The sequence below is a fragment of the Papio anubis genome, chromosome 1 (genome assembly GCF_008728515.1).
Source record: "Papio anubis isolate 15944 chromosome 1, Panubis1.0, whole genome shotgun sequence".
NCBI classification, from domain to species: domain Eukaryota; kingdom Metazoa; phylum Chordata; class Mammalia; order Primates; family Cercopithecidae; genus Papio; species Papio anubis.
In genome coordinates this window covers 91,420,358-91,445,336 of record NC_044976.1, presented here as the reverse complement: position 1 = coordinate 91,445,336, position 24,979 = coordinate 91,420,358, and the positions used below count along the sequence as shown (strand labels likewise).

Below are 24,979 nucleotides of genomic sequence, written 5' to 3'. Positions count from 1 at the left end.
CACACAGTTGGATATAGGATTCTATCTTCACATAATAAATTAAGGCTGTTAATTACTGTGTTTACAAAAATTTTAAGTATTTACAGGTGAAATGATATGCTGTCAGAATTTGCTTTAAAATACTCCAGTTCCAGGCTGGACACAGTGGCTCACGCCTTTAATCCCAGCACTTTGGGAGGCTGAAGCGAGCAGATCACTTGAGGTCAGGAGTTCAAGATCAGCCTAGCCAATATGGTGATACCCTGTCTCTACTAATAATACAATAATCAGCCAGGCATGGTGGCACACACCTGTAATACCAGCTACTCAGGAGGCTGAGGCAGGAGAATTGCTTGAACCCAGGAGGCAGAGGTCACAGTGAGCCGAGATCACATCATTGCACTCTAGCCTGGGCGACACAGCAAGACTCTGTCTCAAAAAAAAAAAAAAAAAAATCCAGTTCGTTTCACTCACCACCTCTGCCCTCCGAAAAAAAATTGGGGAAATATCTGAAACAAGATTGCAGAAATGGATGGTAGTATGGTAGTACTTAGAGGTTCATCATCATATGAGAATTTCTCAAATTGTGGTCTCTTAACCATTAGCATCAACATTACTTGGGAACTTGCTAGAAGTGTATTGGATCCCACCTGACACCTACTAAATCAGAAACTCTGGGGACAGGACCCTGCAATCTGTGTTTTAACAAACTCTCCAGGTGATTCTGATGCATGCCAAAGTTTGAGAACCACTGTATTATACTATTCTATTTTTGTGTATGTTTGAATATTTCCATAACAATGTTTTAAAAATAGAGTTGCTACATTCGTTCTTGGTGAATTGGTAGATTTTCATTATGTAGTTACTGTCTGTTGATTTATTACTTCCAGTTTTTTAGTTCTATCTTTTTCTTAATCCTCCAAATTAGAAATGTTTATTGTTATATAGATATTTGTTTAGGTTTAACTACATGCTCATCTATACCTTTGCTCATTAGTTCATCTCCTACCTTCCAACTAAGTTTTTCCTTCTTACCTCTTTTGCAGCTCTGGCTCTAAGACCAGCAGCGTTGGCATCACCTGGGCAATTATGAGAAATGCAGAATCAGTATCTGATTTTAATAAAAATCTCCAAGAGATTTGTATGTACATTAAAGTTTGAAAAGCACTGGCCGGGCGCGGTGGCTCAAGCCTGTAATCCCAGCACTTTGGGAGGCCGAGGCCGGAGGATCCGCAGTCAGGAGATCAGTCATCCTAAGCTAGCAGCCGGGTGAGAGCCCGTCTCTACTAAAAAATACAAAAACTAGCCCGAGGCAGGTGGCGGTAGCCTGTAGTCCCAGCTACCGGGAGGCTGAGGCAGGAGAATGGGCGTGAAGCCGGGAGGGGCCGGAGCTTGCAGTGAGCTGAGATCAGGCCACTGCACTCAGCCTGGGCGACAGGCGAGGACTCGATCTCAAAAAAAAAGCACTGTCCCAAAGTATTCCTTTTAGAAATTCCCTTAGTGCAGGTCTCTTGTGGTAAACAGTTCTTATTTATTCAAAAAGGTCCTTATTTCACCACTCTTGAACGGGCACACAATTCTACGTTAACAATTATTTGTATTTATTTTCATTTAATTTTAATTTTTTATTTTTTATTTATTTATTTTTTTGAGACAAAGACTTGCTCTGTCACCCAGGCTGGAGTGCAGTGGTGCAATCTCGGCTCACTGCAACCTCCACCTTCCAGGTTTAAGTGATTCTCCTGCTTCAGCTTTCCAAGTAGCTGGGATTACAGGCACGTGCGCCACCACGCCAGGCTAAGTTTTGTATTTTTAGTAGAAACGGGGTTTCACCATGTTGGCCAGGCTGGTCTTGAACTCCTGACCTCAGGCGATCCACCTGCCTTGGCCTCCCAAAGTGCTGGGATTACAGGAGTGAGCCACCATGCCCGGCCTAACAATTACTTTTTCTTAGCATTTTTAATAATCTTACTTTATTGTCTTCTAGCTTGCTTTATTTACTCTTAAATCTGCTATTCATTTATCTCAGGCTGCTGTTGAGATATTTTCTTTGATATTCTTCAGTTTTATTACAATGTTTCTAACTTTGGATAGATTCAGAATTTTCTTGTGGTATAGGTGTGGAAAAATCTAAGATAAAAATGTAAAAGAAATAGTTATGATTTAAAAAAATAGGCTGGGTGCAGTGGCTCATGCATGTAATCCCAGTGCTTTGGGAGGCTGAGGCAGAAGAATTTCTTGAGGCCAGGAGTTTCAGGCCAGCCTGGGCCACATAGTGAGATTCTGTCTCTACAAAAAATAAATAATAAATAATTAAATTGGCCGTGTGTGGTGCTCACACCTGTAATTCCAGTACTTTGGGAGGCTGAGGCAAGCGGGTCACGAGGTCAGGAGATGGAGACCATCCTGGCCAACTTGATGAAACCCCGTCTCTACTAAAAATACAAAAATTAGCTGGGTGTGGTGGCTCGCACCTGTAATCCCAGCTACTCAGGAGGCCGAGGCACGAGAATCGCTTGAACCCAAAAGGCGGAGGTTGCAGTGAGCTGAAATTGCACCACTGTACTCCAGCCTGGTGACAGAGCAAGACAGCGAGACTCCGTCTCAAAAAAAAAAAAAAAAAAAAAAAAATGCCAGGCAGGTGGCTCACGCCTGTAATCCCAGCACTTTGGGAGGCCAAGGCGGGTGGATCACCTGTGGTCTAGAGTTCGAGACCAGCCTGGCCAACATGGTGAAACCCTGTCTCTACTAAAAATACAAAATTAGCCAGGCATGGTTGTGCAATCTTGTAATCCCAGCTACTCTGGAGGCTGAGGCAGGAGAATCGCTTAGAACCTGGGAGGCGGAGGTTGTGGTGAACTGAGATCGTGCCACTGCACTCTAGCCTGGGCAGTGTATTTATGTATTTATTTATAAATAAATACATAAAAACAAAAATAAATAAATAAAAGTTTACAAAATAAATGGGTAGAGCAGATGGAGTCATAGGTGATAATTTATAAATGATTGTCAATTTATTGGCTACATACAGGTGTTGGTAACTCAGATCTATTGGGCATTCAGGCAAAGTGTATTAAGCTAATTACATGGTATTCAGAATTATTTCTAGATGTTCATTGTGACTTGAATTAGACATTGAGACTCACAAAGCTACAATTTTTACTCTTTATTTATTTATTATTTATCTTTGTAAGAAGTTTGATATACAATTGCTTGGCTCCTGACTTTGGGAGGAAGTCGAGTGATTGTTTATCAGAGACTTATCCTGCTAATTCCTCGCCTCTTACCAAAAAATACAAAACTAGCCGGGCGAGGTGGTGTGCATAAAAAAAAAGTTTCAATATTCCTGTCAAGGCATTAACTTTTTTTTGAGACGGAGTCTCGCCTCTGCTCCCAGGCTGGAGTGCTGTGGCCGGATCTCAGCTCACTGTAAGCTCAGCCCCGGGTTCCTGCCATTCTCCTGCCTCGCCTCCCGAGTAGCTGGGACTACAGGCCTCGCTTACTCCTCAGCTCTGGCTAGTTTTTAGAGTTTTTAGTAGAGACGGGTTTCACCATGTTAGCCAGGATGGTCTCGATCTCCTGACCTCGTGATCCGCCTGTCTCGGCCTCCCAAAGTGCTGGGATTACAGGCTTGAGCCACCGCGCCCGGCCGGCATTAACTTTTTTATACTTAATTGTACTTAGGTATACTTAAGTACCAGGAAAACCTTGTGGATCATACCTAAATAAGCATTAAGTCATTTAAAGGACTGATGTGATGTGATGTAGACAATAGTATTCTACACAATAGTTTCAGGTCTACGTTGATTAAATTTTGCTTTTTTGAGACAGGCTCTGTCACCCAGGCTCGAGTGCTGTGGCATGATCCTGGCTTACTGCAGCCTTGACCTCTCAGGCTCAAGCAGTCCTCCCTCCTCAGCCTCCCTAGTAGGTGGGACTACAAGCATGCACCACTATGCCTGGCTAATTTTTCATTTTTTGTAGAGACAGGGTCTTTCTATGGTGCCCAGGCTGGTTTCAAACTCCTGAGCTCAAATGATCCTCCCACCTTGGCATCCCAAAGTGTTGGGATTACAGGTGTGAGCCATCACACCTGGTCATTTTAGGTTTCTTTTTTTTTTTTTTTTTTTTTTTAATGAGACAGTGTCTTGCTTGGTTGCCAGGGCTGCAGTGCAGTGCCGCTGTCTCGGCTGAGATCGCAACCTCTGTGTCCCGGGTTTAAGCGATTCTTTTGCGTCAGCCTCCTTAGTAGCTGGGACTACAGGCGCGTGCCGCCACACCCCGCTAATTTCCGTATTTTTAGTAGAGATGCAGTTTCACGGTGTTGGCCAGGATGTCCTCGGTCTCTTGACCTCGTGATCCGCCCGCCTTGGCCTCCCAAAGTGTTCGGATTACATGCGTGAGCCACCATGTCCGGCCGGCCATTTTAGTTTTAATAATTTTTATATTTTTCTAATTTAAAGAAGGTACTAAATTCTCTTACAGCTCTTATTTATGAATATAGTATTCATTATTGTTATTATGATTATTTTGTATGTGTTTAATCTCATTTTCAATATAAGCTCCTGGAAATTAGAGATTTTGTCTATCTTATTCACCACTCTATTCTCAGTACTTGACCTTGTCTTGCATGAAACAGATATCGAACAAATATTTGTTAAATGAATGAATGAATGAAAATACTGATACCACATTTAACAATTTTACAAGTACTACAGGTTTGACCATCTAACAAATGAAATAGATTGTATAGGGCAGAGTCATAGCCAACCTGCCATAAAAGAAAATGCAAATGAAAAATAAACCTTTGTATGTATGGCTGCTAAGATTTTGGGGCTTTTGTTAATGTAGCATAACCAGCAAAAGCTCAATGATACAGCATATAGAATATACACATACAGATGGACCAGCAGATGAGATTCCAAAGATAGTTCAATAAGCATTAACTACACCCACACACTTCATTCCCTAACAGAAAGAATGGAATTCTTGTTCACTAAGATCTGCCTCAAATATTACTTACTTTGTTTCTCTGGCTACTCAAGTATTTAATCAGAACTCTTTTCTTTCCTTTTTTCCCCAGGCTGGAGTGCAGTGATGCCATCATAGCTCACTGTAACCTCTAACTCAAGGCCCAAGGAATCCTCCTGCCTCAGCCTCCTGAGTAGCTGAGACTATAAGTGCCACCTTGGGTAACAGTCAGATCCTGTCTCAGTAAAATAAAATAAAATTAGCCACCATGCTTGGCTAAATTTTTATTTTTATTTTTTTTTAGAGACGGGGTCTTACTATGTTGCCCAGGCTGGTCAGGACTCTTGATTGCATATGACAGAAACCCAACCCAACCTTTCAACCTGCTTCTCCCTCTGTCTTCCCAGTCTCTGTAAATGGCAACTCCATTCTTCAAGTTGCCCAAGCCCCAAATCTCAAAGTTAACCTTGCTTTCTCTCTTATCTCATAGCCAATCCGAAGGAAAAATCATGTTGGCTGAAAATATATCCAAATTTAATCACTTCTCATCATTTGCACTTTCCACCATAGTTCAAGCAATCATCATCTCTCAGTATCTTCCAACTGGTCTCCAGGTTTATACTCCCACCCCCTAGAGAATTTACTTCACAGCAGCCAATGATTTCAAACATAAAACATGAGTCAGAAAGCTGGGCACAGCTGCATGCACCTGTAATCTCAGCTACTTGGGAGGTTGCAGTGTACTTTGATTGCATCTGTAAAGAGCTGCTGCACTCCAGCCCGGGCAACATAGCAAGACTCTGTCTCTTAAAACACACGCACACACACACCCCCTACAGGAGTCAGATGTCACTTTGCTTATCCATCCAATTTAGAATAAAAACCAAAGTCCTGAAAAGGCCTATAGGGCCTTCTATGTAATCCGATTCTGTGTTCTCTCTGATTTCATATGGTACTATTTATCTTGCTTACTTCATTCTAACCACACCACTGGTCTCCTTGTTGTTCCTTGAATATGCCCAGCGCATTTCTGCCTCAAAGCCTTTGTACTTGCTGTTCTCTCTGTTTAGAATGCTCTTCTCAAGATATGGCTTGCTTGCCCACCGTCATCTTTTTTTTTTTTTTGAGAGAGTTTTGCTCTTGTTGCCCAGCTGGAGTGCAGTGGTGCGATATCGGCTCCACTGCAACCTCTGCCTTCCAATTTCAAGCAATTCTCTTGCCTCAGCCTCCCAATTAGCTGGTATTACAGGCCCCCGCCACCACACCTGGCTAATTTTTTGTATTTTTTTTTTTAGTAGAGATGGGTTTCATCATGTTCGCCAGGCTGGTCTCAAACTCCTGACCTCGTGATCCACCCACCTCGGCCTCCCAAAGTGCTGGGATTACAGGCATGAGACACCGCGCCCAGCCCACCTTTTTTTTTTTTTTTTTTTTGAGATAAGGTCTGGCTCTATCACCCAGATGAGTGCATTGGCGCAATCTCAGTTCACTGCAACCTCCACCTCCCGAGCTCAAACCATCCTCCCATCTCAGCCTCCCAAGTAGCTGAGATTACAGGCGTGCACCACCACACCCAGCAATTTTTGTATTTTTTGTAGAGACGAGGTTTTGCCAAAATGCCCAGGCTGGTCTCGAGTATCATGAGCTCAAGCAATTCACCTGCCTCGCCCTCCTAAAGTGCTGGGATTACAAGTGTGAGCCACTGTGCCCAGCCCCACCACCTACTTTGTGAGGTCTTCCCTGACTGTCCTGTTTAAAATTATAGTAACCACCAGGTGCAGTGGCTCTTGCTTGTAATCTCAGCACTTTGGGAGGCTGAGGCAGTTGGATCACTTGAGCTCAGGAGTCCTAGACCATCCTGGGCAACATGGTGAAACCCTGTCTCTACCAAACAAACAACAACAACAAAACAACAACAACACAAAAAAACCCAAACAAACAAAAAGTTAGCTGGGTATGGTGGCATGTGCCTGTAGTCTCAGATACTCGGGAGGCTGAGGTGGGAGGATCGCTTGAACCCAGGAGGTCGAGGCTGCAGTGAGCTCTGATCTCATTCCACCTTGGGCAACAGAGTCAGATCCTGTTTCAATAAAAAATAAAATAAAATAAAATAAATTTGTAATAACATTTCTTCACACTCCCTTTCTCCTTCACTTATACCATCTCATATCATATATATTATATATACATTTATTAATGTGTTCAACTTATTATTTTGACGAAGTCAAATCAAGATTCTTTTTCTGTTTATTTTTCTTTTCCAAGAAAATTTTCTAAATTCCCAGAAGCTGTTCTCTTTTTTTATGTATATTTTGTGCATAGATATATTTTTAATGTATATTTTATGGAAAAATACATATAACCTGAAGTTTGCTGATTTAACCATATTTAGGTGTATAATCCAGTGGCATTAAGTACATTTACAGTATTGATAACCATCATCAACTACTTAGTTCCAAAACCCTTTTATTGCCCCACCAGAAACTATTAAGCAATAACTCCTCATTCCCTGTTCTCCCAGACCTTAGTAATCACCATTTTACTTTCTGTCTTTATGAATTTGACTACTCTAGATACCTCATATAAGTGGAATAATACAGTATTTGTCCTTTCATGATGAATTTATTTCACTTGCCATAATGCTTTCAAGGCTCATTCATGTTATAGCATGTAGCAGAACTTCATTCCTCTGTATGCCTGAATAATATATTTCATCATACCACATTTTCTTTTCTTTTTTTTTTTTTTTTGAGACTGAGTCTAGCTCTGTCACCCAGCCAGGAGTGCAGTTGTACAATCTTGGCTCACTGCAACCTCCACCTCCCGGGATCAAGCGATTCTCCTGCCTCAGCCTCCCAAGTAGCTGGGATTACAGGTGCCTGCCACCATGCCTGGCTAATTTTTTTGTATTTTTAGTAGAGACAGGATTTCACTGTGTTGGCCAGGCTGGTTTCGAACTCCTGACCTCGATGTATCACATTTTCTTTATTCATTTAGTTTTTGATAGACATTTGGGTTTTTTTCCCCCTTTTGGCTATTGTAAATAGTGCTGCTGTGAATATTGGTGAAGAAGTATCCATTTGAGCTCCTGTTTTAAATTCTTTTGGCTTGGAGTGGAATTACTGAATCATATGGTAATTCTATTTTTAACTTGAGGAACTGCCAAACTGTTTTCCACAGTGGCTGTATCAGTTTACATTCCCACCAGCAATACACAAGGGTTTACATTTCTCCACATCTCACCAACATTTGTAATTTTCTGCTTTTTTCATAATAGCATTCTAGTAAGTGTGAAGTGGTGTATCATTTGGTTTTGATTTGCATGTCCCTAATCATTAATAACGTGGTGCATGTTTTCATGTGCTCATTGCATATCTTCTTTGGAGAAATGTTCAAGTCCTTTGCTACTCCCACCCTTTTTAAATTTGAGACAGGGTCTCACTCTGTTGCCTAGGCTGGAGTGCAATGGTGCACTCACAGTTTCTATATAATAGGAATTCAGCAGCAGCTTGCTGACTGGTTCTGGCTTTTGGTTTTTCATGAGATTCAGTCTGATGTGAGCTGGTACTGGAGTAATCTGAAGGCTTGACTGGGGCTGAAGGATTTGCTTTTGAGGTGGCTCATTGGCATGGCTGTCAAGTTGGTCCTGAATGTTAATGGGAGGCCTTAGTTCTTTTTCCTTCACAGAGCTGTTCACACATGGTGGCTGGCTTCCCCTAAAGCATGCGATTTAAGAAAACAAGGCAAAAACTGCAATGACCTAGTATCAGAGGTTATAATTGGTCATTTTTTTTTTTTTTTTTTTGGAGACAGAGTCTTGCCTCTGTCACCCAGGGTGGAGTTCAGTGGCGTGATCTTGGCTCACTGCAACCTCCATCTCCCGGGTGCAAGCAATTATCCTGTCTCATCCTCCCAAGTAGCTGAGACTACGGGTGCACACCACTAGGCCTGGCTAATTTTTGTATTTTTAGTAGAGATGGGGTTTCACCATGTTGGTCAGGCTGGTCTCAAACTCCTGACCTCAGGTGATCCTCCTGCCTTGGCCTCCCAAAGTGCTGAGATTACAGGCATGAGCCACCATGCCCAGCCATAATTGGTAACTTTTGCCATATTTTATTGGTCCCACAGACAAGCCTTATTCGATGTAGGAGGGATTACATATGGATACATAAATGAATAACAGGCAAAGAGGATCATTGGGTCAAAAGCAAGGATCATTCATGGTCAAATCAGAGAATGGCTACCACATGTGTCTATTTCCAGTGCCTAGAACAATGTCTGGTATGATATGTTCAAAAAAATGTTTGATGAGTACACGAGTCCTTCCTTCTTTCCTTTTCCCTTCCTCCTTCTCTCCTTCCCTTCCTCCTTCTCTCCTTCCCTTCCTCCTTCTCTCCTTCCTTTGAAGGTTATGGGGGTGGTCACAGCATTAAAGAAAGATTAGAACAGCAAAGGCTTAGGAAAGGCAGGATTACTGGAACCAGGGATTTTAATATCCTCAGGATGTTCTCCATCTCATTTAGCTTCTCTGAGTATAGCCAGGATCTCCTTAGAGTTTCATCCTTACAGCTTCATAACGAGAGGGCAAAGGGCTTTTACTTTTCCAGCTCTGGTTTGAAAAACCCCAGGGTAGGATTCTCCCAGGCCTGACCCCTTGAATCAATCAGTATGATCAGGCAGTTAAGGTAATGTGACTGGCTTCATTTGAGTCAGGCATCTATACCTGTTAATGGAAAAAGATGGAAGGGGGTATGGACAATAAAAATAGTACAACTCAGTCATAGGTACTCCCCTTTCTATATGTTCCCACCATATTATATCTTGGTACAACAGAACATATAATGTTATTGTTCATTTACTTGTTCATATGTTTGTCTTCTATACTATACTACACATTCTTACACTAGAGTGTGAACACAGGTACCACATTTTTGTAACTCCAAATGATACAGGTTTTGTAGTCAAGAGAGACTCATGCTTGCATTTTTGCTTTTTCTTTCACTAACGATCTGACTTTGGACCAGGCATAGCTTCCCTGTATTTTAAATGGGCCAAATAATAGTTACCTCATGTGGAAGCACATAACATTATTTTTGACATGTTGTAGGAGCTGAAAATGTTAGTTACTGTCCTTGCTCTTAGGAAAGTAGTTGACATAGTTGATTATCTTTAATATATTTGTGAATAAATGAAGGAGCAAATAAATTCAGCATTCTTAGTGACTGGCTTGGGGATTCACTTGTAAATGGGGATAACAATAGGATTATGATAAAGATTAAGTGAGATGATAGATGAAAAGCGCTTCCACAGTGCCCAGCTATGGTAAGTGCTTTAAAAGCATAAGCCATCAGCAACATGGGGGTATTCACCTATAGTCCCAGCCACTCAGGAGGCTGAGGCAGGAGGGTCACTGGAGCCCAGGAGTTCAAGGCCAGCCTGGGGAACATAGCGAGACCCTGTCTTTAAAAAACAAAACAAAATGGAAGCCATCATGAGAGAGGTAATCCTTTAAAACCAATATATCAGATCTCCTAGAAAAGAATTGAAGAAGTGGCTTTCTCTCTATTTAGGTAGCTTTCACAAGGTATATCACTTGTGAGGTATATTACTTGCTTCTGTATTGCATAGTAAACTCTCAATAGCCCCTGAGTAACACAACTGCAACATCCATTAATAGAACACAATATAGCCTGCAGAATTCCAAAACCTCAGGTAACGAGTGAAAAAAAAAAAAAAAAAAAAGCCAAAGAGGAAAGTTCTACCAAATTAATAATTTTGTCTTGTGTCAGAAAACACCTAATTATAGAAGTTTCTAACCAATGCCTCAGCATCAGCACTCAAACACAATAACAATTATAACGTCATTCTGAGATAAATCAAGTCATAGAAGGAAGGAAGGAGGGACAGAAGAAGGAAGATGGAAGAGGGAAGGAAGGGAGGGAGGGAGGGAGGAAGGAAGGAAGGGAGAGAGGGAGGGAGGGAGGGGAGAAAAGAAGGAAAGAAGGAATGAAAAACCAAAATCAATTAGCATACCTAAGACAAAAAAGCTTTGGTTTCAGCATTCCTAGTCCTCCACATTCCCAGCTCCCTACTACCTAACAAGTGTATAAGGTGGAACTGAAAGGGTGTTAAATGGGTGGATCCCAGTGGCAATGTCGTTAACACTCCCTATGAGTCAGCTATAAATTCAATTCAAATCCCCAGTCTCCCTGTATTCTCTGCTTATCATGGTTACCACCAAAATGACTGCTGCCTTTAGAAACCCTAGTGGGAAACAGGTAAATGTGTAAAACAATGTTTGATTTTATATTAAAATTTATAAAAATTTATAACTGCTGTAACAGAAAGTAATTTGTTATTGAGTTAGGATTTATATATTTCGCTTAATCTTCAAAACACAGGAACAGCTTGTTAACATTTCTTCAGTTTTATTTTAAGACTGTTATCTCATTGTATTGCAGCCATTCGAGTGATGAACAAAATTTATGAAGTGTTAGGTTTAAGTGTTAGGTTTAATTCCACACCTGCAAGAAAGGTATTTTAGTAATTGGCTTTTTGTAATTCAACACTTGTCGCAATTCTCTCCTAGCAGTAATTGGCTGCTGTTTATGTTTCTTTGAATATACATTCACAGAGGAGACCTAGCGTGTCTGTATGGGCTTCAAATTTCTCATATGGAGAAGAAGAAAATGACTGGTTACCATAGCATTTGTTCACAAACTCTATTTGGTGACAATGTTGATGGTTGCATGGTCTCTCAATAATGATTTCAGAAGTGTTGCCTCCCGTCGTGTTTGGGAACACAGTTCATAATAAAAGCTACATTAATTTTCCTGTAAAGTGTCATGTTTCTAAAATAGTTTCCTCACTTCATCCTTTTTTTTTTTTTTTTTTTGGTGGAGGTGGGAGAGACTGCTAATTAACATTAGCTAATGTTTGTACCTGGCTTTAATTAGACAATTTCACATGGAATAAAAACACATCTCATGTCGCATCTATGATTGGGACTCTTATTTTTATTTGCTTGATGAAGAGACTGAAGCTTACAGAGTTAAAAGCCAGACTATTAGCAGGTGTCAAAATCAGAATTCTTCAAATTCAGTCTTTTTTATTCGTCTTTTTGTTTTTGCACATTGGTACTTTGTGGGTTTGGAAAATAGTAATTACAATAGCTACTATTTTTGAATACTTGTTATACACATGGTATATATTATTCCATTTAACTGTCACTTCAGTGCTTAAGTAGATATTATTATCTCCAGTTTATGAATGAGAAGATTGGAGCTCGAAGAGCTCAAAGGGGTTGATCACATTTTTGGCAAGAACACTTGAAATTTTAGGTCACAGTCTAGTCACTTGTATTAATGTAGAAGTTACTAGTTCCCAGATAATTGGATAGTTTAAGTGGAATTACTAACTCTAGTTCCACCAAAATTTATCTTGCTTTAAAACAAGTATTTTGGAAAGTCAAGAAATGAATGAATTTCTCCTTTTGGTGGGTAGGAACTGGCACACTATTGATGTCCCATTCTGGTGGCTCAATTTCAAAAGTTTTTTGGGCTGACTGTGTTAATGTGTAGGATCACATATAGAAGTGATGTCTGAGCTATACGGCCAGAGAGCTTGTTCTTTCCCATAATCATGGCAGATCTAGTCTCTACCTGTGCACAAGTATCAAGAGATAAAGAGAATTGTGTGTCTCTTAATAATGTTCTCTCCTAAGATGATGTCAGGGTCTTCTAAAGAATGAATATGGTGGAGGTAAAGTGTTAAAGTGGTGAGGTTAAAGCTATTCTTTTTTTTTTTTTTTTTGAGACAGGATCTTGCTCTATTGCCCAGGGTGCGGTGCAGTGCAGTGGCGTGATGTCAGCTCACTGCAACCTCCACCTCCTGGGCTCAAGTGATCTTTCCACCTCAGCCTCCCTAGTAGCTGGGACTACAGGTGCATGCCACCATGCCCTGCTAAGTTAAAGCTATTCTTATAACTCCAGTGCATGGAGGCTATAGCTTTTTATTTGAGTACCTTTCAGATTCATATTGTAGAAAGTAACGAGCCTAGTAAGATAGGCTGTCACTATTTCATTGTGAACCTTCATTTAAAAAACAAAACAAAACAACAAAACAGTTTTGAACATCAGTAGGAGTTGAAATGGAGTGTTATGTCTCCTTTTTCTTTAATAGTGCTACCAATAGGACTTTCTGATGAGTGGAAATGTTCTATATTTGTACTGTCAGACAGTAGCCACTAGCCACATGTGCTATTACTGAGTGCTTGAAGTATGTGAGTGTGACTATGAAACTGAACTTTTAATTTATTTATTTTTGAGACAGGGACTCGCTCTGGCACACAGGCTGGAGTGCTGGAATGCAGGGGCATGATCTTAACTCACTGCAACCTCCACCTCCTGGCTCAAGTGACCCTCCCACTTCAGTCTCCAGAATAGCTACAGTTGTGCCAATACACCTGGCTAAGTTTTTAATTTTTATTTTTGTAGAGATGGGGTCTGACTATGTTGCTCAGGCTGGCCTCAAACTCTTGGCCTCAAGCGATCCTCCTGTCTTGGCCTCCCAAAGTGCTGGGATTACAGGCATGAGCCACCATGCCTGGCTTAATTTAAGTTTAAATGTAAATAGTCACATGCTGCCAGTGTCTCTAGTGGTTGCTGTGTTAGTGCAATCCTAGAATGTAACTGAGATGGTCTGGTTATCTAAAAAAGCTCCCAAATACAAGCGCCCAGGGTGAAGGAGGAATATTGCTCACCAGTGGGTCTGACTTCTCTGGTGAGTTCCTTCTTTGTACCTTGGGTTGTTTTTACCATTCAGAGGAGTATCTCCCTTGCATTTCCTTTCTATGAACAATGGAGCTAACATGACTGACTTAAACACCTTTGGCAGTTTAGAGCATGGTGTTCCAGGGTTTAACCCTTGCCAGGTTTAGAGGGGTTCCCCTCCCAGACAGTGACCCAAATCAATGCTAAGGGTGTACAGTATTAGAACATAGAAAACTTTTAATTGCTCACTGAGTTTACCGCAAATAAAACTATCTGAGGGCCGGGTGCAGTGGCTCACGCCTGTAATCCTAGCACTTTGGGAGGCCGAGGTGGGTGGATCACGAGGTCAGGAGATTGAGACCGTCCTGGCTAACATGGTGAAACCCCGTTTATACTAAAAATACAAAAAATTAGCCGGGCATGGTGGCAGGCGCCTGTAGTCCCAGCTGCTCGGGAGGCCAAGGCGGGAGAATGGCGTAAACCCGGAAGGTGGAGCTTGCAGTGAATGGAGGTCGCACCACTGCACTCCAGCCTGGGCGACGGAGCGAGAGGAAAAAAAAAAAGAAAAGCTATCTGAGGAGGGTGCTACTGCCCACTGCACCCTGCATCCTCCCTGCATCCTCAGTCTTCTACTCCACATGTGGAGTTCCAGGGTATGAGCAGTAGAGTGGCAGGAGCTGGAGCAGAGGTGGTGTTGGGTGAAATTCACACAGTGGAATTTCACTTACGCAAATGCTCAAGCACTCGTGGGAGGTCAGAATTAGCTCTTTCTTCGGTTAGAATGAGCTATTTCAGTGAGATGTTAAAGTGTAAGCTCTTTCACCAAATAAATTGATGTGCTCAGGCAAGTGAAAGAAAGGGGTAAATCAGGGTTAGTGCTCGGGGGTCAGAGCTAATGACACAAGCTTCTCTCCTCCGGCCTATGCATTTGAGATACATCTCAGGCACTTAAGCACAACAGTGCTAAGCTGGTATAAATTATATATATACACACATACGAATATATAAAAGCATATGATATGAATATTACATATGTAAATATAAATTGTAACAATAAAATCAACACCAGGCTTATTTTTAATCATTTATTCAAAATACCTTGAACAGCTACTGCGCAAAGTGCTAGGACTACTGAGAAGCTTAAGACAAAAATATGGGGTGTGATGGTGTGTGACTGTAGTCCCAGCTACTCAAGAAGCTGAGGCAGGAGGATGGCTTGAATTCAGGAGTCCAAGTTCAGCCTGAGCAACATAATGAGACCCAGTCTTTTAAAATAATAAAATAAAACAAAACCACAAACCTCAAACAAACAAAAAGACAAAATATGATTTCAATCATCATGAAGCTCTTAATCTAGTAGATGAGTAATATATATAAATCAAAATATTACAATTTCAGAGAAGTGCTATAGGGCCTAATGTTTAACCACTTCTGGCGTTCAACTGACTGTGTTCAAAGCTCTGCCACCACTTTCCAGGGGTATAGATTGAGGCAAGTTATTTAATGTTTACTAAATTTCAGCTTCTTCATATGCAAGGGGGTTATGATAATAATACCTACCCCATGAGGGCAGTCTGAGGATTAAACGAAATAGTGTATGTATAGCCTTAGCTAATACCCATACATGTTGAGTGCTCGACCAGGTGTTAGCTATTAGATTTTAAAAGTTTATTTAATTTTTATGGTTTTGTTTGTTGTTGTTGCTGTTGCGACAGAGTCTTGCTCTGTTGCCCAGGCTGGAGTGTAGTGGCACGATCTCAGCTCACTGCAAGCTCCACCTCCCGGGTTCAACCAATTCTCTATCTCAGCCTCCTGAGAAGATGAGATTACAGGCCTCCACCACCATGCCTAGATAATTTTTTTGTATTTTTAGTAGAGATAGGGTTTCACCATGTTGGCCAGGTTGGTCTTGAACTCCTGACCTTGAGATCCATTGCCTCGGCCTTCCAAAGTGCTGGGATTACAGGCATGAGCCATCAGGCCTGGCCTACTTTTTTTTTTTTGAAATGGAGTCTCTCACTCTGTCGCCCAGGCTGGAGTGCAATGGTGTGATCTCGGCTCACTGCAACCTCCACCTCCCGGATTCAAGTGATTCTCCTGTCTCAGCCTCCCGAGTAGCTGAGATTACAGGCACACACCACCATGCCCGGCTAATTTTTTTTTTTTTTTTTTTGTATTTTAGTAGAGATGGGGTTTCACCGTGTTGCCCAAGCTGGTCTTGAACTCTTCAGCTCAGGCAATCCACCTGCCTCGGCCTCCCAAAATGCTAGGATTACAGGTGTGAGTCACTGCACCCGGCCACTATTTTTTATAGTTTTTAAGGTAAAATTTACATTCACTGAAATGTTACCTGCATATTTTTTGATAAGTGAATATACTTATGTAACTCACATCCCTATCAAGATAGAGACCATTTTTACCACCCAGAAATTTCACTCATGTACCATCCCAGTCAATTCCCTGCCACAGGGAACCACTGTTATGATTTTTTTCACCACAGATTAATTTTGTCTTTTCTAGAATTTCAAATAAATGGAACAGTATGACACTCTTTTGTGTCATTTATCTTCACATAGATAATTCACATACTTTGTGTCATTTATTTATCTTCACATAGATAATTCACACACTTTAAGATAAAAAAGGTACAATTTTAAACCTTTTGGGCATGCAGTAAAAATCTCCTTCCCACGGGTACCCACCAGTCACCCAGTCTTCCTCTCTCTCTCTCTCGTTTTGAGACAAGATCTTTCTCTGCCGCCCAGGCTGGAGTGCAGTGGCACGATCATGGCTCACTGCAGCCTCACCCTTCCAGGCTCACCTCGGCTCCCAAGTAGCAGGACTACAGGTGCCTGCCATCACACCTGTCTACACTTTTTTTGTATTTTTTGTAAAGATGGGGTTTTGCCATGTCGCTCAGGCTAGTCTTGAACTCCTGATCTTAAATGATCCGCTGGCCTCAGCCTTCCAAAGTGCTTAGATTATAGGCGTGAGCCACTGTGCTTGGCTCAGTTGTCCTCTCTTGAAGCAAACAATGTTATTAGTTTAATGTGGGCCATCCCATGTCTTACCATTATTAATTCAGGTGCTTACAAAAAGGCTCTTTGAGAACTGTTTTAAAGGTTACCCAAAGAATCTTGTGACAACCCAGCTAAAATGATATAAAATCAATTTTTTTTTTTTTTTGAGATGGAGTCTCATTTGTCGCCTTCAGGGTTGGAGTGCAGTAGCCAATCTCAGCTCACTGCAAGCTCCTCCCGGGTTCACGCATTCTCCTGCCTCAGCCTCCTGAGTAGCTGGGACTACAGGCTCACCACCTCGCCCAGCTAGTTTTTTGTATTTTTAGTAGAGACGGGGTTTCACCAGAAAGTTAGCCAGGATGGTTCTCCCCATCTCCTGACTCCGTGGATCCTGGCCTCTGTCTCGGCTCTCCCAGTGGATTACAGGCTTGAGCATCACAGCCTGCCAATCAATTTTAACATAACTGAAGTTTTTGGATTCTTTTTTTTTTTTTTTTTTTTGAGACGGAGTCTTGCTGTGTCTCCCAGGCTGGAGGCAGTGGAGTGATCTCGGCTCACTGTGTAAGCCCGCCTCCGGTTCACGCCATTCTCCCCGCCAGCCTCCCAAGTAGCTGAGACTACAGGCTCACCACCACTTCCCGCCAGCTTTTTGTATTTCAGAGACGGGGTTTCACCATGTTAGCCAGGATAGTCTCGATCTCCTGACCTCGTGATCCACCCGCCTCGGCCTCCCAAAGTGCTGGGATTACAGGCTTGAGCCACCGCGCCCGGCCAGTTTTTGGATTCTGATTCCAAATGTCAGATTGGGACATTTTACCTCTCTCTGACTTTATGCCAAATTTAGTTTAAGTTCTAGCATCTATAATTTTCATTTACTGAACAAATAAATATCTAACAAATATGAAAATACAACCATGAAACAAAATCAAATCCTGGACTTACGGAGCTAATAGTAAAAAATTCACCAATATAACCACCCAATTACAGTTTCATGCGATGTGAAAGGAGTAAGAGACCACCGTAGGGAGGTCAGAAGGTGCTTCTCAGAGGTGGATACTAGAGATACTAGAGCCGTTGTCAAAGGATGAGGACTGGGGGAACTTTTCGGGCACAGAGCAAAGCATGAGCAAATGCTCTGTTGAGGCCAGGAAGCTGGTAAATAGGCAATAAAAGAGGCCAGTGTGGCTGGAGCACAGAGAGCAGGGTGGAATTGGTCTGAGCAGTGAGAAGAGGTGGAGAGGTGGGCAAGGCACCTGGCCATTCAGGGCTTGGTTAGTTAGGAGGGTTTTTTCTAAGAGAATGGGAAGGTGTTTAAGTGGTTTAGGCTGGGAAGTGACAGGGTCACACTGTATTTTGAGAAAGTCACTTTGCTGTTGTGTTGAGATTAGAGAGGGGATAAAAGGGATATGGGTAAACTACAAGAAGACTAGGTCAGTAATCCTTCCACCCCCACTCCCCAGGTAAAGGTAGCCTAGACTAGGGTGGTGATGGAGGAGATACGAGAGGACAGATTCAAGGACCATTTGTAAGGTAAAAACCAATAGAATTTGCTGACGGATGGAATATAAGAGGGGAGAGGTACATTATCAAGGATGTGTCTTAGTTTTCTTACACAAGGATTCAGTTGCAATAAAACTGTTAATTGAAATTTCTTTAAATAATGGCACAACCTAAAGTTATGCAAACATTTGCCTCAGATAAAATTTCAAATTTTCAAACTTTTTAGCTGGGTGGAGGGCATGGCTTTACTTCCTATTTCTTGGTATTTCCTAATGTTGTTGAAAAAAAAGTTGTTTTTTTTTTTTTTGAAATGCTTAGTTCAGTGGAAACCCATCTGCGAATTCTGTCTTATAAATTTAAATTAGAAAATAACTAGGGATATCTAATTTCTAGACCAATAATTTTGGAGTTTCTTGTGCTGCTAATTATTACAATTTTTGTCACTTTTTTTTTTGGGACAGAGTATCATTCTGTCGCCCAGGCTGGAGTGCAGTGGCGCAATCTCGGCTCACTGCAACCTCCACCTCCGTGGTTCAAGCAATTCCCCTGCCTCAGCCTCCAGAGTAGCTGGGAGTACAGGCGCACGCCACCATGCCAGGCTATTTTTTTTGTATTTTTAGTAGAAACGGTGTTTTCACCATGTTGGCCAGATTGGTCTCGAACTCCTGACCCCTCGTGATCCGCCCGTCTCGGCCTCCCAAAGTGCTGGGATTACAGGCGTGAGCCACCGCGCCCGGCCTGCCTGGCTGTCACTTCTAAACGTATAATGAAAGTATCTGTATTGCCTTTTAAATTTTTCTTGCCTGCTTTCCCTGGACCAGAATAGGCTGTTTCTGTCCCAAACGAAGTATTTTCCTTCTAAGAATTCGTTGATGCTGGAGGGCTGCCCGGCTGAATCTTACATATTTGTGCCCATGTTCTGCCCCCTGCAGGAGTCTGCATAAACCCAGTGCGTAGAGATGTGGAAGAGTACATTACAATTACAAGTGTCATTTACACGTTGATTATTGTTTTTCAGAGTGCCCTAAGCTGCCTTCCGAAGCCTGCGCGTCTGCACCTCGTGCCCAGGGCCTGGAAGTCAGGCTCCGGGCCAGTGCGGCAGCGCGAGGCCTGCAGTCCTAAGCTCGGGGTCGCTTCGGGCCCCCGAGGGGGTGTGTCTTCCACCGCTTTAACATGGAAGGGGCGGTTCAAGTGGCGGGGGAAGTCGGCGACTTGCAGGGCTGAGGGCTGGTGCTTTGAAAGAGGCGGAGGGGAAAAGAGGGATTTCCCCGCCCCTGCTGCACTCCGTCCAATCCCTTCGCCTTCTCCTTTTCTCTGCCGGCCCGCCCGGCCCCTAACCTGCTCGAACCCATTCTGCGGTAGAGGCGGCCGGGTCTCTTTAAGGCCCTGCTGCGCCTGCGCCTTGGGCTCCCCTGACGCGGCCGGGCCGGACCCCGGAGGAGCCAGCTGGCCGGCAGGCGAGGGGCTGGTGGCGGTTCCAACAGCGGTGGTACCGGGAGGGGTAGGTGAGGGTCGCGTGGCGGCCCTGAGTTTCTGAGTGAGCGTGGTGCTTTTGGGAACGCGGGACGGGCGACCCGTGGAGCCAGGAGCGGGGCCGAGGCGCTGAGACGCGGCGGCGCGGCTGCCGGCTGGATGGGAAGTTAATGTTTACGGCGAAGTCTACTCAACGTTTCCAAGGTGAGGGGCGCCGCGCCAGGCCGGGCGGGCCGGGAGGCCGGGAGGCCGGGAGGCCGGGCGGGCGGTGAGTCCGTGTTCCGCTGGCGTACAGCTGGGCCGAGGCGCGGCGGGCGGGGGCGCCGCAAGTTTTGCTGCGCGAGCGGGGCGGGCGCGCCCGGCCCCGCCAGGGCCTAAGTTCCCTGCACTCGCTTCCTCGCCTGTCGCCGCCGCAGCAGGTCGCAGCCCTCCTTCTCGTGGGCACTGGGGAAGAAACTCGTCGGCGGGTCTAACTGTGGCGTCCCAGGGCGGTGGAGGGACGGAGCAGCTTCGGGGGCACGTCCTCGTAAATCCCGTGGAGGACACTGACCCTGCACCCCACCCTCGAGGCCAGAAGTCGGTTCCCTCTGGGGACTTCAGGGGAGAGAGCGCTCGCGCCCCTGACTTGCAAAGTTGGCGTCTTTATTTGGCCGCCGGGATTCTGCGCATGGCGTGTCTCCAGGCTGGTGATGGGCAAGGCAGATGTGCCAGGTCCAGGATGCACTTGAGGAGAGTTTGTAGCCATCCCTGAATCACCTTGTGACTGTGGGGCAAGCCTCAAATTAACCTCAGGATATCCGGTAGGTTGGATTGTGGGTTTGGTGTTTGCACTCCAAAGAGTTGCTTTGATTTCCCTGTGTCTGTCTTTGGGGCTTCTTAGATAATCTCATTTGGCGTCCTTTCACCCAAGAGTTAATCAAGCCTTTTGGAATGGTTTCCTCGCTTTCCTCCTGTCTATTGCTGGTAGAGCTGCTTTTGAAAAGAAGTATTTTCTTGAAGTGGTATCTTTTCTTTGGGTTACAGTGTTGAATAATAAACTCCTTTCTTTGCCGAAAGAATGAATTTCAGTGCTTACTGAAGTTAAAGAGAAGTGATCTGCTGGTAGTTTTTAATCTTTGTTCAGAGCTGATATATGTTAGTAACTTTTTTTTGTATTAAAATTTTGTTAGTAGAATTTCACCAGTGTACCAGAAGCTCTTTTTTCTTTTTTTTTTTTTTTTGAGACGGAGTCTCACTCTGTCGCCAGACTGGAGTGCAGTGGCGACCTTGGTTCACTGCAACCTCCACCTCCTGTGTTTAAGCAATTCTCCTGCCTCAGCCTCCCGAGTAGCTGGGACTACAGGCGCGTGCCACCACGCCCAGCTAATTTTTGTATTTTTAGTAGAGACGAGGTTTCACCATGTTGGCCAGTATGGTCTTGATCTCTTGACCTCGTGTTCCACCCACCTCGGCCTCCCAAAGGGTTGGGATTACAGGTGTGAGCCACCGTGTCCGGCCTTCTTTTTCTTTTCTTTTCTTCCTTTTTTTTTTTTTTTTTTTTTAAAGGCTGAGTCTCACTCTGTCGCCCAGGCTGGATATATTCTCCTGCCTCAGCCTCCCGAGTAGCTGGGATTACAGGCATACATCACCACGCCCGGCTAATTTTTTTTTTTTTTTTTGTATTTTTGGTAGAGATGGGGTTTCACCATGTTGGTCAGGCTGGTCTTGAACCCCTGACCTCAAATGATCCTCCCGTCTCAGCCTCCCAAAGTGCTGGGATTACAGGCGTGAGCACTTCTGGTGTGACCCAGAAGCTCTTTTTTTCTATTCTAAAATGATAACTTTAAGATTTCTGAGAACTTTGTGTTAAATAAATCTTAGAACTAAGTTATTGAAGTATAGAGAAAAAGTTCACAATTCTAAATGTGCAGGTGGTCCGGGTGCGGTGGCTCACACATGTGATCCTAGCATTTTGGGAAGCAGAGGCAGGTGGATCACTTGAGCCCAGGGGTTCGAGACCAGCCTGGGCAATATGGCAAAACCCTATTTCTACTAAAAATACAAAAAGTAGCTGTGTGTGGTTGTGTATGCTGGTAGTCCGAGCTACCCAGGAAGCTGAGGTGGGAGGATCACCAGAGCGAGAGAGGTCGAGGTTGCAGTGAGCCTTGATCATGCCGCTGCACTCCAGCCTGAATGGCAGAGTGAGACCGTCTTTCAAAAAAAAACAAAAACAAAAAACATTGTGATGAATTTTTACTAAGTGAACCACCAAAGATCAAGAAATAGAACATTACTAGATTGGAGTATGTACGTAGGAGTGGCATTGTTGATTTTAGAGGTATATGCATGATAAAACTTTAGTATTAGATATTGTTGAACATTTTCCCAAAGTGGTTGTACCAATTAGCAGGGAATGTTCTGGTTACCCCACATCCTTGCTGGTGCTTGTCAGTTGAAATGTTTTTTTGCTAGTCTAGTAGAGGTACAGTAATATATCAGTGTGGTTTCATGTTGCATTTTCCTGGTACTGAGGTTGAGTATCTTTTGTTGACCATTTATTTTTTTTATTTTTTATTTTTTGAGACGGAGTCTCGCTCTGTCACCCAGGCTGGAGTGCAGTGGCCGGATCTCTGCTCACTGCAAGCTCTGCCTCCCGGGTTTACGCCATTCTCCTGGCTCAGCCTCCCGAGTAGCTGGGACTACAGGCGCTCGCCACCTCGCCCGGCTAGTTTTTTGTACTTTTTAGTAGAGACGGGGTTTCACTGTGTTAGCCAGGATGGTCTCGATCTCCTGACCTCGTGATCCGCCCGTCTCGGCCTCCCAAAGTGCTAGGATTACAGGCTTGAGCCACCGCGCCTGGCCAACCATTTATATTTCCTCTTGTGAAGTGCCTGTTAAGTCTTTTTGCCCAGTTTTCATTGATATGCTTATTTTTCTTTGATTTGTAATACTTTATTCTGGATATGAGTCCTTTCTAGGATATATATGTATTGCATTTTTATTTTTTCCGTCTGTATTTTGTCTTGTCAGTCTTTTAATGGTGTTTTTTTTCATGCCTGGAGATTTTTTTTTTTTTTTTTTAAGACGGAGTCTTGCCCTGTCACCCAGGCTGGAGTGCAGTGGCGCGATCTCAGCTCACTGCAAGCCTCGCCTCCCAGGTTCATGCCATTCTCCTGCCTCAGTCTCCTGAGCAGCTGGGACTATAGAATCCCGCCACCACGCCTGGCTAATTTTTTTTTTTTTGTATTTTCAGTAGAGACAGGGTTTCACTGTGTTACCCAGGATGGTTTTGATCTCCTGACCTCGTGATCTGCCCACCTCGGCGTCCCAAAGTGCTGGGATTACAGGCGTGAGCCACTGCGCCCAGCCTATGCCTGGAGATTCTTAATGTGTGTGTGTGTGTGTGTGTGTGTGTGTGTGTGTTGTAAGATGGAGTCTCACTCTGTTGCTGGGCTATAGTGCAGTGACGCGATCTCGGCTCACTGCAACCTCTGCCTCTTGGGTTCAAGCAATTCTCCTGCCTCAGCCTCCTGAGTAGCTGGGACTATAGGTGTGTGCCACCATGCCCCGCTAATTTTTGTATTTTTAGTAGAGACAGGGTTTCACCATGTTGGCCAGGATGGTCTTGAACTCTTAACCTCATGATCCGTCCGCGTCAGACTCCCCAAGTGCTGGGATTACAGGTGTGAGCCAGCGTGCCTGGCTCTTTTTTTTTTTGAGACAGGATCTCACTCTGTTGCCCAGGTTTGAGTACAGTGGCATGATCATGGCTCACTGCAATCTTGATCTCCCAAGGCTCAGGTAATCCTCCTGCCTAATTTTTTTTTTAGGCTGGAACTACAGGTGAGCACCACCTTGCCCAGCTAATTTTTGTATTTTTAGTGGAAATGGGGTTTTGCCAAGTTGCATAGGCTGTTCTTGAACTCCTGAGCTCAAGTCATACACCTACACCTGCCTCGGCCTCCTAAAGTGTTGGGATTACAGGCATGAGCCACTGTGCCCAGCCTGAGATTCTTAATTTTAATAAAGTATACTTTATCAATCTTGTCCTTTATGGTTACTGCTTTTTGTGTCCTGTTTAAGAAGTCAGTGCCTAACCTGAAAATATGAACATATTTTTTTGTGTTGCCTTAATAACAATTTTATTTTACTTTTTGCGAAAAAAAAATATATTTTTTCAGATAGGGTCTGAAGTGCAGTGGTGCAACCTCAGCACACTGCAACCTCTACCTCCTGTGCTCAAGCAGTCCTCCCACCTCAGCCTCCTGAGTAGCTGTGACTACGACTACAGGCATATGCCACCACACCTGGCTAATTTTTGTATGTTTTGTAGAGACAGGGTTTCAACATATTACCCAGGCTGGTCTCAAACTCTTGGGCTCAAGCAATCTGCCCTCTTCGGCCTCCCAAAGTGCTGGGATTACAGGTGTGAGCCACTGTACCCATCCCCTACTTTTTGCATTTAAGGTGTATAATTTACGGTAAATTCTTGATGAATCGCAGGGGTCAAGAATCCCTTTTTTAGGTCGGGCGTGGTGGCTCATGCCTGTAATCCCAGCACTTTGGGAGGCCGAGGTGGGCAGATCATGAGGTCAGGAGTTTGAGGCCAGCCTAGCCAACATGATGAAACCCTGTCTCTACTAAACATACAAAAAATTAGCTGGGCGTGGTGGCATACGCCTGTAATCCCAGCTACTCAGGAGGCTGACACAGGAGAATCGCTTGAACCCAGGAGGCGGAGGTTACAGTGAGCTGAGATCGTGCCATTGCACTCTAGCCTGGATTACAGAGTGAGACTCCATCTCAAAAAAAAAAAATTTTTCCTTTTTTTGGGGGATACAAAACTGATTAAGATGCTGAAAAAGATTTACTTTTTTTTTTTTTCCTTCACTTTTTACTATATGGACGTCTGTTTGATCCAGTACCATTTATTGCAAATACCATCCTTGTCCTCTCCACTGTGTGGCACTTTTTTTCATAACTGAGATAACAGTATGGTCAGCTAATTTATGAAATTAGTGTGGGTCTGTTTCTGGATACTTTGTTCTGTTTTATTTGTGTATTTGTTATCCTTGCACTAATATCACTGTATTAATGTAACTTTATAATAAACCTTGATATGTGGTAATATAAGCTCTCCAACTTTGTTCCTTAAGGTTTTCTGGGCTGTTCTTGGCTCTTAGCATTTTAATATAATTTTCAGAATCTGTTTGTCAATTTCCACAAATTTTGGAATTGGAGTTGAATATATATAAATTTGGAGATAATTGATGGTTCAATATTGAG

At 43.5% G+C, this 24,979-nt stretch overlaps 1 protein-coding gene across 14 annotated transcripts in view; it reads left to right on the top strand.

Moving 5' to 3' along the window:
* The window catches only part of EVI5 (ecotropic viral integration site 5), a 300,894-nt gene that overhangs the window by 15,645 nt on the left and 260,270 nt on the right, over positions 1–24,979 (top strand). For 8 of the 14 annotated variants that reach the window (XM_031650792.1, XM_031650789.1, XM_031650788.1 and 5 more), the window contains exon 1: positions 11,146–11,228. The exons of 1 other annotated variant lie outside the window; for it this stretch is intronic. In XM_031650792.1, coding sequence (XP_031506652.1) covers positions 11,178–11,228 — 51 coding nt within the window. In that variant the 5' untranslated portion in view covers positions 11,146–11,177. Of the gene's footprint in view, positions 1–11,143; positions 11,229–19,535; positions 19,919–20,110; positions 20,515–24,979 lie in introns of those variants that run through there. 5 more of the 14 variants (XM_031650781.1, XM_031650780.1, XM_031650793.1 and 2 more) reach the window with 4 other exon arrangements.